Source organism: Pelobates fuscus, chromosome 1 (genome assembly GCF_036172605.1).
Source record: "Pelobates fuscus isolate aPelFus1 chromosome 1, aPelFus1.pri, whole genome shotgun sequence".
Taxonomy (NCBI): domain Eukaryota; kingdom Metazoa; phylum Chordata; class Amphibia; order Anura; family Pelobatidae; genus Pelobates; species Pelobates fuscus.
Window position 1 is genome coordinate 103,422,453 of NC_086317.1, and position 13,628 is coordinate 103,436,080.

A 13,628-nucleotide genomic window follows, 5' to 3' on the forward strand; every position below is an offset into this window, starting at 1 on the left:
TTTACAAATCCTGAATTCATGTGTAAGCGCCAGTCATTCCCCCAAAAAATGTACTCTTGGATGGTTTCAGGGCTTTCATATTGTACAAGGTTAAATTGGCAACACCCATGGTGGATGGCTATGCCAGGAGGTGCACTAAAAAGTGTTATTAATTTGTACGGGCCACAGAACTCAATTCCAACAAAAAAGACAAAAAGGGGTTATTATCACTATGGGAAGGGGTTAAGGAGACCCCCTGAAACCTAGTTTGCCTTTCAGCTGGAATCAGGGACCTATTTTGATAACCTGGACCCATTCCACACATCAAGCACCTAAAACATTCTGGAACTGTTTGTTGGATTGGCAATGTACCGCGATTTAGTGAATCTTTGATTGAGTATCGTTTGGTTCCCCGACCACCCACCAGGGCGCTAAATGGTTGCTCAGGGTGCTCGGTGATAAGCTGTCCAGGGACATATAATGTTGTGCTGTCCTCCCCAGAGCACCAGGAACTATGTTTTGTGAGACTGCGACTAACCAGCCACACGCCTGGAACTCTGTGCCAGATCTGAAAATGGCAGCAACTCAGTAAATCTGTCACACGTTGTAACTCGGGTGTGGATTCTCAGCTTTGTGAAATTGTTTTCAGTAATAATAAAATATGATGACAGATTTCCTTTAACAAAGTTATTTTCTTTAATATTCATACCGTATTTTATTTAGATTAATTTGCAGATATACCTTCTAATCCTGGCGTCTTAAATATTTGCGAAATGCAATACAGGTTTTAGAGTGGCTGAACATCACTGGGAATTGCAGATCACAAACAACTGAACTATACTCAGAAATAATCTAGTCTGTGAAATAGAGATCCCACTGTTTGCACATCAGTGAAACCCACAGCCTGACTGGTGGAGTATTATGTGTATTTACAGTGTATGTGCCTGGATTGTCAATCGCTTGGGAACCTAACAAGCTGTAATAATATTATTCCAGTGCAAGGTAAAAACAAGTAACAGATTAAATGAGGCGAGCAAAACAGAACGGTGCTAATAAATGATTTGAGCAGAAATAAAACAGTAGGAAAATCAAAACAAATATAACAGTACAGTGCCTCATATTGAGAATAAATATCATGAAAGATGTAAATACTGATTTGTTTTCAATACTGTTTATAAAAAGAAAATGTTATTATTTTTTTTAGTAATGCAAACATGCAGATATTGAAGACGTTAAACTGGCAGCTCAATGGTCGTCCTGGTATAGGTTAGTATGAAAACTCCTAGTACCCTCAGCCAAATTAAGCCTTGACAAGGTACCGGGTACGTGGAGGATATCTCAGATCTCACTGAATAAATTATCGGTATACAACGATGCTGGACCCCCAATGCTACTCTACCCCAGATCACAATTACATTCCATACATCTCCTATTTCTACATCATTGAAATAGTCATTTTATTTATCTTATATGCATTTATTTTAGTTGGAAAGGGAATTGTATACACTTTTCCACTGCTGTGCTGTGTAGTAGATAAAATAAGCCCATCATATACACATGGCTATCTACAAGCAACTTTACAATAGGAATGCTCAGTAAGTCTTATAGCTAAATATTTCCCTCATTCTGCACATGTTGAACAACTATGAATTATTAAAAGAGGGCTGTACATAGTGATTTATCATTTCTGCTTAAGGTAGGGATTGCACAGGTTGTCCAGTTTTAAGAGTGATAGTAAGAAGCATAAAATTAGAAAATATAATGAAAAAGAAGATGGGGTAGAACACTATCATGGGTGAATACATCTTTTAAGGAGCATATTGGGTGATAAGAGGCCCCATTAAAGGACATACGGTTGGTGGAGAAAACTTTAATAAGGACCTAAAATAAGGTAGAATTGAAAAAGGTAGCTGTAAGCAAATGGGTAAGAGTGCAATAATTGATAATAAGGTTAAAACTTCCTTAAATGCACCTTTGCCAGGCTGTATGCTCTGTGAGTAAAAAAATAGGCAAAACCTGAAAGAGTTATGACTGCTGGTTAGGATATTGTGAATAATACTTTAAATGGTACCTCTTTCCCCATTTCATCCATGGTTCTCCACAGATTGTTGTAATCCAAATAGACAATTGGGTTCCACATAGGAGGGAATGGACCTTGGAAAGGATATGATTTACCCTGAAACACATAAAGATATAGATTGATTTGTAAAATGTCTTGATACAAAAAACTTTAGCAATTTAGTTTATTTCACCATTTGATGCAACGCAAATAGTAAGGAGACTCAATATGATATTATTTTGATGCTTGTGTATATATTTATCTCAACCGGTAGAATAATATAGTATGTTCGGTACTACACCAGGGATACCCTTTTCTCTATTTCTTGCACTCTTGACATCACAGTTGTTTGTACTAAATCAGAAATTCTGGCGACCAAGTGGTCTGCATACGGCCCACAGGGAAACCCATATTTACTCAGACTTAATTATATCTATTGTGTTATGTCACCTGTATGTATGCAGGGATTTCAACAATTACACAATAGAGTACCAATTAGAAGGATCAGTATTGAAAACTCATTTAAATATTCAGTTCTAGAATACAATTTTTTTAGATTTTAAGACAGACATATCTATTGACAATGGGACTTGAATTTCTGGATTCCTGGGATCCAGGATTGTAAGAGCCAGTCTTGCAATTAAAGGCAATCTCACCTCAGTTTTGGGGTAATATTGTTTGATCTTGCCAGCAGTAATGTGATGGGATACCAGTGAAATATTTTATGTGAAGGAGTTAGTTTAGTAGCCTCCTCCTTCCTCTCGTTCCTCACACATTGAACGTTACCTTAAATTTAGGCAAGAGGAGACAATCTCTTTGCTCTGCCTTGTAGTCCTAAGACACATGTGCAACAATCACCATCCTCAGCCAATAGAATGCTTCTCGTAGAGAAACATTGAAACCAACACTACTGAGATTCCCTTACTTCCGCTTTGAACAATCAGCGAAAAAGAGACTCAAGGGACAGAACAACCTGGCCTTGAAGTCAGAAAGGGACTAAGTATGTAAGTATGGGTAATATGGGCATAACCCAGATAATTTAGAAGAAAAGGGAGGATACCTTGAATGGATATGTTGAGAATAGGAATCCAGGTGCAAAATCACGCGGATATCGTGTCTCAAACAACCACAAAAGGTTTTACCCACATATCGAGTAGAAACTTAATTAGAAAGTGCAAAGTGTTTAATAATCAATATCTTTATTATATATGTTAGACTAGACACAAAACGTGAAACAAAAATGGGAGGGGAAAGCACTTTAAAAAATAAATAAGGAGCTGCTCCCCTCTCAACCCCTATCCTACCCCACAAACCCTCTCTCTCAAACTAGACACATACACAGTGCATCCTTACACATACACAGAAACACACAATGCATCCATACACACACACACACACACACACACACACAGAAACATACAATGCATTCCTACTCACACAGAAACAAATACTGCTTCTCTTACACACACAGAAACAAAATGCATCTCTTACACACACTCAATGCACCCCTTACAGACACATACTGCATTACATTACATAAACAGAAACACACCTTGCATCCCTTACACACACACCCAGACACACACAATGCATTCCTCACACACATACACTCCACTCCCTATGAGCGAACTCAGGTGTGGGCCATGTAGGTGGACTTATGGGTGGGCCTTGTGGGCATGCTCACGGTCAGACACTGGGTGACCAGACCTTGAGCTGTGTAAGGGGCCCCAAAAATTGAGCTGCTTCGTGTTCATTGATTTTTGTGAGCACTGTTACAAACAGTCTCCATAGATCCTCTTCTACACCAGATCAGTGGAGCCAGACTGCAGCCTGAGCCCATCATCATCCTCTTGTCCTCATCTGGTGGTAAGTAGGCAATCCATTATATTATTACTGACACTAATCTCTCATTTACCTCACATTAAAGGGCCACTATAGTCACCAGAAGCACTACAGCTTAATAGTCTGTGCCTGCAGGCTTTTTAATGTAAACACACTGCCTTTTCAGATAAAAGACACTGTGTGCCGCACTGGCGTTGGCCCATATTGCAAAACATATGGGCGGGGCATTGTGATGTCACATGGTGGGCAGGACTTATGGGGGGCAATTTTTTTTTCCCTAGGGCGGCAAAAATCCTTGCACCGGCCCTGCACAGTGGAATCCCTAAAACCCTAATTTTTATTAGATACGTTATTTTAAGCAAAGATATCTAATATCTAATACTTTATAAATAATTTTAAATCATTTTTGTTTGCACCTGTAGCAGAATGGCCCTTTTCCCTTCCTTTGTTCGGATGTCCGTATCCCTCGTTCGTTTACTGAAGTCCCATCTGTGTGGTCCCTGAGTTCGGTTATTTTAACAACCGACCTCCCCTGGCTGTTAACCACAAATTGCTCATTAACGAAGAATTCCCCCTGTGTGGCCACCATTCATATTACCGAACGCACGTGTGCAAACAAACGGCGGCCATCTTACCTCTCGAACGTGGGCAGCGGTATATGGTCATCGACGGCCTAGAACTAATTTCGGCTATTGGACTCTGCAAACACCCAGTAAATTATTACCGCTGCCCATTCAACTTCCCGAACGAGTAGGAGAACGGCGTTCAGGAGACCTAAACTACCGAACAAGGGGGAACGTTCATATGTTAGCAGTCAGGGGGAGACTTCATCGGCATTCGTGCAAGAACTCCGAGAAGACCGGTCAAAGCCTAAAATCCTCTGGAACTGTTTTAGGGCTTCACCTCGTGGTCGACCAGTCTAAACTTCACTCGAATGGCGTTCCTAATCTACCTAACGGGTCTGAGTGATATTTGGTCAAAGTAGGTGCTCAGATCCCTGCTATTAGGTGAACTAACTTTCATGGAGTTCTGAGATATTAACATGTATGTTATATGGTTTTACAATATTGTATATTTTCTGTAAATAATGTAATTAAAGAGTTGTTCTTACTCAATTATCTCCCAGGCACAGAGAAGGAGTCTGTGAAATGTTGCTTTGTCCCCTGTCCCCAACAAGGTCCACTAGGGGGAAACCCCTGCAATGTAATTTAAGAAACCCCTTGCCTGGGGAGTTGCATAAAAGCCAGCTGTGGCTGAATAAAAATCAGTTGACTCCCAGAACTGCGTGTCGTCCAGTTACTGGGGGGATTGTGCCTTGGATATCGTATTGCTTCTTCAGCTACAAGGAGTCTACAGCGGAGATATTGATGCTGAATATTGGAGTCTGGCTACAGCACCCATTCCATTTGTGTATTCATTTATAGTCACATAAGCAGCACTACCATTAAAAAAATGCACGCTCTGGGTAATGCACCACAAATATTGTTTATCTTGTGAGTCATCAGCAACTTCGTCTGATAGTAGTTTGTTGTTTTTTCGATGGCAATTTAGGGCCATTAGCGCCTTCTCTAATTATGTTTAGTTCAATGGATATAAGAGAGACTAAATTTTGTTGCCACTTGTATTTGCTGCAAATCCATGCTGGACTAAACCAATAAATCCCCAGCTCTTTGGAGATATTAGCATTAATAATAATATTTAAATTGATTATGATTTTTGATCCAAGCATGTAATGTGCTGTAATAGAAAATCATGAACCAGTACTGTTTAAATTTAAAGTGTCAGCCAAGCAACAACTTTTAATTTCAGGGTCTCTTATAGTAAAAACAAAAGGGAATTGGGGGCACAAGCAAAACATGCATCTTGCAGGAATGGTACTGCTGTAGTGACCAATATTTATACATAATACAGATTAGGAACAGTGTATTCATGAAATACATTTCTAAATTCTATGTAAGCAAACAAATACGAGGATTCAGTTCCAACATATGGCCATATTGTGTTAAGCCCACCACAGTACCCCAATATTGATGGGTCCTTCACTAATTTCAACGTGGGAGACAAATCAAATAGTTATAGTGCTAAATAAGCTAAAGTGTATAGTGCTAGACAAATCAAATAGGGCTAGCGCTACAATTCAGCTTATTTAGCACTAGGTCTATTATTCAGCACTAGGTCTATTTGATTTGTCTCCCACATTGGAATAAATGTAAGACCCACCGATATCGGGGTACTGTGAAGCAGTGGTGGGCTTAACACAATATGTCCATATTGTGGAAGTGTCTCTTATAGTGACTCAACCATGTCATTGTTTTTATTACACTGCCATTTACATTGATGCTGTTACAATGAAGACGCTAACATAAGACTCAATTTAATGTGTTTGATTTAGTATCAGAAGTGATTCTAATCTGTTAGAAAATAGCTTTTTATATTATTAATCTACAGAAGTCGCCATTAAAGTCTATGGGAATTTTTTTTTTTGTTCAATATTTTTTATTGAGTTTTCAAGTATATAGTATCATTAATACAATCGTTAATACAACTGAACCTTGACAAGGCATGCGGTACATTCCATTTAACATTTAGGATATTATTTCACAGATAATAAAACTTTAAACGTATAGAGATTGAGTACATAAGTTAGTAATGGATTTCACAGAGGAGATCAACACAAGTCTATAGTATTTCACGCCATAGCCGTGCCAACCAAGTTATTCAATACATTAAACAAAAATTGGTACCATTAAGTTTAGCTGCCGATTTTTCTAATGCTATACATTCACCGCTCAGCGTTAATAAGGTAGGTTCAGTTATCACCTATTGTTAACTTTAACCAACTGGTGGGAAAGGGGGAGGGTAGAGGGTGGAGGAGGGGGGGGGGTGAGGAGGGAAGGGAGTTTTAAGACCGGTCTACGCTGAGAAATCAATTTACTCAGGATTTCCTGAGCGCTCATTCTATTGGGCTGGTTTTCTCCAAGTATCCCACTTTTCCCATGCTGTTTGCCAAAATGGATTCTTTGTTTGTATTTGCCGTGCTGCTATTTCATATGATTTAGTGGTCTCTACTGAGTCTAGACACTTATTAATGTCCGGGGGGGTTGTTGTTAGCCACAATCTACCTATGTTCATAAGAGCTGCAATGATGACATGATACATGAGATACCTGTCTATTTTCTGTAGGCCCTGAGGAAATGCTAGTAGTAGGTACGTTTCTGGTGTGAAAGGTATGGTCCTGCCAGTAAGGCCTTCAATGGCTCTCGAGGTGTTTTCCCAAAAAGGTTTCAGATTGGGGCATGTCCACCATATGTGGAGCATCGTGCCCAGTTCACTGTTGCATCTCCAGCAGAGTTTAGACTTCCCCCTGTCATATTTGTGTATTATAATTGGTACTACATACCAACGATATAGTACTTTTCTACTTGTTTCTACATGAGATGCGTTCAATGTTAGTTGTTTGTGGGCTAGTAGTATTCTTGACCAAGCTTCGTTTGATATATCTACCCGTAACTCTTGTTCCCACGCTCGTACAAATTGTAGAGTTTTGGGTGGGGTATCAGTACTAAGCATTTTGTACATGAGAGATAGTAGTTTTTGTGGTGGTGTGGTAGTGACACATACTTTCTCTAGTAATGATAGGGTACCACTTTGGCCGCATGTCCTATCTGCTGTAACATGTTTCTGCACCCATGAGTGTAGTTGTAAATAAGCGTAGTATGTTTTATGGGGCAAGTTAAACGTTTCGGAAAGTGAGTCATAAGTAAGCAATTGGCTTCCCGACATTAATTGGGAGAGGCTTCTGACCCCATGGTTTTGCCATAGTTCATGGTCAAATCCCGGTATCAGAACGCCAAATGCTTGGATTGGTAGTGCTGGGGAAAAATAGGCAGCTGGATATCGTTTTTTAATGAGCTTGTCCCAGACGGCCAACGTAGCCGTTATAGTTGGGCTGACGTTCCTATATTTTGGCCTTTTATTTTTGGGGATCCATGCCAGTGCGGACATCGCTATGCCACCCACCTGTGCCTTTTCAATTTGGTGCCATGGTGGTGTCTTTGCATGGTGGAATGTCGCTATGAGTGTACTCGTGAGAGCTGCCGTGTAGTACCTCCTAATTTCTGGTACCCCCATCCCCCCTTCTCTGAAGGGTTTGTACATCGTGGTTGCGGCCACTCTGGAGCGCTTTCCCCCCCAGATGTATTTATTTAGTAGGCGTTGTGTGTCAACAAAAAAGTTATTCGGTACATGGATTTGAAGCGTCCTGAATAGGTATTGCAGCTTGGGTAGGATCATCATCTTTATTGCTGCTATCCTGCCTATCCAGGAGACATATTTGCCCTTCCAACTGCATAACTGTTGCTTAATATTTTTGAGTAGTGGTAGGTAGTTTGCTTTGTATAACTGCCCTGTCAAGGGTGTGAGGTGAATTCCCAAGAAAGTTAAGTGGTCTCGTCTCCAGTCAAATGAGTGTTTTTTTTGTAGGTTAGCAATTTGGGTGGCCGAGAGATTGAGGCCCAGGGCTTGGGTTTTGGTAACATTAAGTTTGTAATAGGAGCAGTTCCCAAACTTTGTTAGTATATCTTGCAATTTTGGCAATGATTCATCTGGTTGTGATACGGTTAACATTACATCGTCGGCAAACAAGGTGATTTTGTGCGTTTTCCCCCCTATGGTTATCCCTTCAATAGCAGTGGAGTCTCTAATATGCTGGGCCAACGGTTCCAATGCTAGGATGTACAACAGTGGGGATAGTGGACATCCCTGTCTAGATCCATTTGAGATCCTAAAAGGTTTGGAGGTAAAACCCCCATTAGCTATCTTTGCTGAGGGGTTGTCATATAGCGCCAATATTAGTCTAATTAAACTCTCCGGGAAAGCGAATTTCTGTAGTACTGCCGTTAGATATCCCCAGTGTAGCCTGTCAAACGCTTTTTCCGCGTCTAATGACAGTGCCACACTGGGTACCCCGGAAAGCTGGATACTGTGGAGGATGTTGACCAGTTTCCTGGTCCCGTCTGAGCCCAGACGGCCCCGTACAAACCCCACTTGGTCGTCTTGAATTAGTTTGGGCAGGAGTGTCCCTATTCTGTTGGCATATATTTTAGTTAATATTTTCAAATCTGTGTTTAGGAGCGATATAGGTCTTAGATTTTGGCTTTTGTGTGGTGGTTTCCCAGGTTTAGGGAGAGTGGTAATATGCGCTAACAACATTTCTTGCGGTATTTTACCTGTCTGGGTGATCGTGTTGTAAAGTTTCTCTAGCATAGGGGTTAGCACGTGAGAGAAGCTTTTGTAATAAGCGTTAGTAAACCCATCAGGGCCTGGGGATTTCCCTTTCGGGAGTGCCTTAATTGTAGTTGCTATTTCATTTTGGGTAATGGGTTCTTCTAATAAAGATCTCTCTTGTTGTGTGAGTTGTGGTGTGCGTATACCTTCTAAGAAGGAGTCAATGTCCGAGGGAGTTGGCTGGTGCGTATGGTCATCCTTTTTTAGGTTATATAATGTGTCATAATAATCGGCTAGTAGGTCATTAATACCACAGGGGTCGTATACTCTATTTCCTTGTGGATTAAGCAAAAACGGTATTTTGGAATTTTGTCGTTTATGGCGTAAAAGATTTGCTAAAGCTTTCCCCGCCTTATTGCCCTGTGTGTATGTTCGGAGCTGGAGTCTATTGGCAATAGTGGCGGATGTATGGAGGTGAATTTCATTCAATCGTTGTTTAATTTGATCTATATTTTGTTGGGTGGCCACGGACGGGCTGGATATCTGTATGAGCGTTTCGTTTCTAAGCTGTCTGACAAGGGAAACATAATTTGCTTTAGCTTGTTTATGGAGGTAGGACGCCTGGCTAATCAGGAGGCCACGGACGAACGCTTTGTGCGTTAACCATGCCGTGGCCGAGGAGACATCTGGTGTGTCATTGATATCAAAAAATGTGGTAATCTCCTCTGTAAGTTTAGCTTTAAATTTGGGGTCTCGCAGAAGGGCCTCATTCAGGCGCCACTGGGAAGTTGCCCGTGATTTGAATTTATCTAGTAATGTTAGCGTAATGGGTGCGTGATCAGACCAAACTATATTGCCTACGTCACTTTGTAGGGCTGTCGGTAGCAGGTCCCCTGATACGAATATAAAATCAATTCGAGTGTACGTTTTATGTACGGAGGAGTAATATGTAAACTCCCGATCATTCGGATGGTGTGTTCTCCACACATCATATAAATTATATTCCATAAGGAGTTTTGTTAAGGCCGTGGCATGTTTGCATAGTGATTTACAACGCAAAGGACCTGCTGTCTGTGTGGAGTCTAGTTTAGGCTGTAGAATGTGGTTTAAATCCCCACATACAATTGTGGAGGATGGGTACGTAGTGGGAATTTTGTGTAGTACTCTCTGGAGGAAATTTTTCTGATTAGTGTTTGGGCCATATATCCCAACCAAAGTATATAAATCATTGTTAATACTACAGTGCAGTATTAGATATCTGCCTTGTGCGTCTTTTCTGAGGCTCAAAAGTTCGAATGTGACCGAAGCGTGGATAAGAAAGGACACCCCCCTGGATTTTGAGGAATATGTGGAGTGGTATTGTATTGGATACTCTTTGCCCGCAAATGTAGGAACCTTATTGTGTATAAAATGAGTCTCCTGTAAACACAGTATATCAGCTTTAGTATGTTTTGCTTCCTCTATGAGGAGTCTCCTTTTATGTGGCGTATTCATGCCCCGTGTGTTAATAGACATTATGTTCACCATTTATGAATAACAAGGGAGCTCTGCTGCAGAATGATCTGGTATTAATATATCTCCACCTCCCTGTGGAGGGGAGGTCTTTTGCGCTTCGTGTAACGATCTTTTAGACAGGTAATAGTGGAGTACTTGGCAATGTAGCACTGCATGCTCAAGGTGGTAAAGGAAAAATTTGGGGATAAGGTTCGGCCCTGTATGAGTTGGTTGCCGGTCTATGGCATCTTGGGGTGGGGTGGATAAACTGGGGTTGAAACTGAGAACTATGTACAGAACGTCTCGCGTGGAGACAGTAAGTGGTGTTACCACTAACGAGGGATGGAAGAAATATTTTTCTACCATATACGTGGCTATCGGGCGCCTATGGGTATTTTGATAGGTGCATCCACTGGGTGCAGGGTGTGTCGTGTGAATGGCTGAATCGCCTCACTGTATATTGTATATTGGGTTCTGGGGACTTCCGTCCGAGTTTGGGCCTACTTTCCGCCCCTGTCTAGAGGCCTGTAGTTTGTTAGTTGTCCTCGGTTACCAGAGGGGACCAATTATGGGTGGTGTGGGGGTGATTGCCATAATATGGGGTTACCTTGTTGTGTATTACACCCTCATAGCCTAACACATGAGCGATTTCTAGTTTACCAAACACAACCTAACCAACTGTCACTCCTATCGCTAGTTTCCCCCTCTATGCTGCAAAAGCCCTACATAACACATCTCAATACATTTCAGGGAGCCTGAAGTGCAGGTCTCTGTTACCTCGGGGTCACCCCGATCCGGGTGAACCCCAATTATTGGAGTGTGTCCTTTGGCAGGATTTCCCTGCTCAGTCCGTTTATCAGGCCGTTCACTTTGCAGTTTGCGTGCTCGCAACATCCGAGCGTGAGTAGGTTCAGGGTGCTCGTCTTCCGAATGTTTTCTTCTTTAAAGGCAGTGTCGGGTCAGAACGAGGGTATTCCTCCACTACTGGCAGACAGCCAGACCAGACTCCCCCGCGTTTGCCACTGCTCTGCGTACACTTCGTCACAGGGATGGCGGAAGAACCTGGTCCGGCTTCCCCTGGCCGCCAAGACCCCCTGAGGGATCCCGCGCCTGGGGCACTCCAAGCCCGTCGCTGAGGGCCATAAAAGGGAAAGTTTTAAGAAAAAAAGAGGAAAGTCGCATCGTCTCTATAAAGTTCTTTTTAGTCCTTGTTATAAGGCCATAAACATTTGTAGACCAGGCCTTCAACTGGTATCCATTTAGCGCTTAGGTTTGTCCCAGTCCCGTTTTAATGTACCTGCTTGACTCGTAGAGTTGGTCACTGGTTCCATCGGTATATTCCATGCGAGTAATTTCGTTTTGCCGTCTGCGGGGGTATTCATCACCGTCGTGCCGCCATCTTTAGTAACAATCAGTTTAGTGGGGAAACCCCAGCGGTATCTGATGCCTCGCGACCGCAGTGTGTTAGTAACTTGGGAAAACTCCCTCCGTTTTTTAAGGGTAGCAGCTGACAGGTCCGCATAGATTTTGATATCGGGGTAATCAGTTGGAGGCTGTTCCCTCATTCTGCTGCTTCTGAGTACATGTTCCTTAATGTGGTAATAGTGTGCTCGAAGCAGTATATCTCTGGGCGTCGTCTGTGGGAGATGCCGGGGCTTCGGGATACGGTGTACTCTATCTACCAGTAGCATGTCTGCCGGTATTTCTGGGGCATAAGCGTGCAGCAGCTTCCTCACATAGGCCTGCAGTTCGTCGGTGGTAACATCTTCGGGGACTCCCCTTAATCGGAGGTTGTTCCGGCGTGACCTATCCTCCAAGTCAGCTATTTTGTCCTCCAGTCTAGTGATTTCTGTCGCCATGTATTCCACATTTGTGGCCAGATCGTTGTGCGCGGTAGCGAACTCGTCGCACTTGTCTTCCATGTGCGACGTCCGCTTGCCAAGTTCTTGGATGTCCTTGCGCATGGAGTCCGCCGTGTGTTGCCATGTGGTGATGAGCTTAGTGGAGAGTATCTCCAGGGCTGCTGTTAGATCTGCTTTCGTGATCGGTGACTTGTCAGATGAGTGTGATGGGTGAGTGACCTGGTCGTCATCCTCCATTTCGGGATCCGTGGGGTCCGTCGAGGCCTGTGCCGCCAGAGACGCATGGGCGCTTTTCTGGCTAAAAAAATTGAGCTTGTCCGGTTTTGCCGAGCTCCTCTTATTCCTGTGGTGCGACATCTTTGATTAATTGCAGTGGATGCTGCTTAGTTCGCTATGATAGCATTGGATTAGGCGCCCTGTTGGAGGAGCAAAGGGTTCATGCGACCATCTTGCTCCGTGGTTAGCCACGCCCCCCTGTCTATGGGAATTTTAATACATAAATCATTTAAAAGTTTTTTTTATTTTTAACGTGGCATTGTTACAGCATTGTTGTTAACTATGGTGACATTTAAATATAGACTTTTCAGAAGTCAATCAGTACAATATATTAAAATTGTTCTGGCTTTGTCATACACAGTGTCACTGAAGGGGATATCATCAAAAAATGCCACCAGCATATCCGCACGTGTGCAAGTATAAGTTACATTAACTTTAACGCATTTTCTTTCTTATGCTCATGCACTAATGTGAATTGCAAATTCAATTCCATTTACTTAGCATGGAAGTGGTCATTAGATGGCGCCATAAGCAAATATATTCTGCATGAGGCAGTAAATCCGTATAGACCAATGCTGAGGTTTGGTATATTCCAATCTAACATTATGTACATTGAATATCAATGTGCAAAACTTTCCACAAAAATAGTAAAATCGCTATATGATGTTTTGAATAACTACAGCGTAGTTAGTAAGTAATAAAAGGCTGCAGTATGGGTTGTGCTCTTAATCTCAAGATGTTGAAGATTCTGCAGTGACCTTTACCTAGTAATGAAAGCGACATTCATGATAAGTCATCAATCACTATCTTTTGCAATTCTAGGTACATCCCTGAACAGCAATTCTTTTTTGGGCACAGCAAAGGTTTCTGGTATTTGCAGTTCAGTGTCA

General features: G+C 42.1%; 1 protein-coding gene across 1 annotated transcript in view; it reads right to left on the reverse strand.

Annotated features, from left to right (window-relative positions):
• The window catches only part of LOC134606782 (amine oxidase [flavin-containing]-like), a 97,490-nt gene that overhangs the window by 21,726 nt on the left and 62,136 nt on the right, over nucleotides 1-13,628 (reverse strand). The window contains exon 4 of the mRNA XM_063450143.1: nucleotides 2,051-2,155. Within this exon, the coding sequence (XP_063306213.1) occupies nucleotides 2,051-2,155 (105 nt within the window). The remainder of the gene's footprint in view (nucleotides 1-2,050; nucleotides 2,156-13,628) is intronic.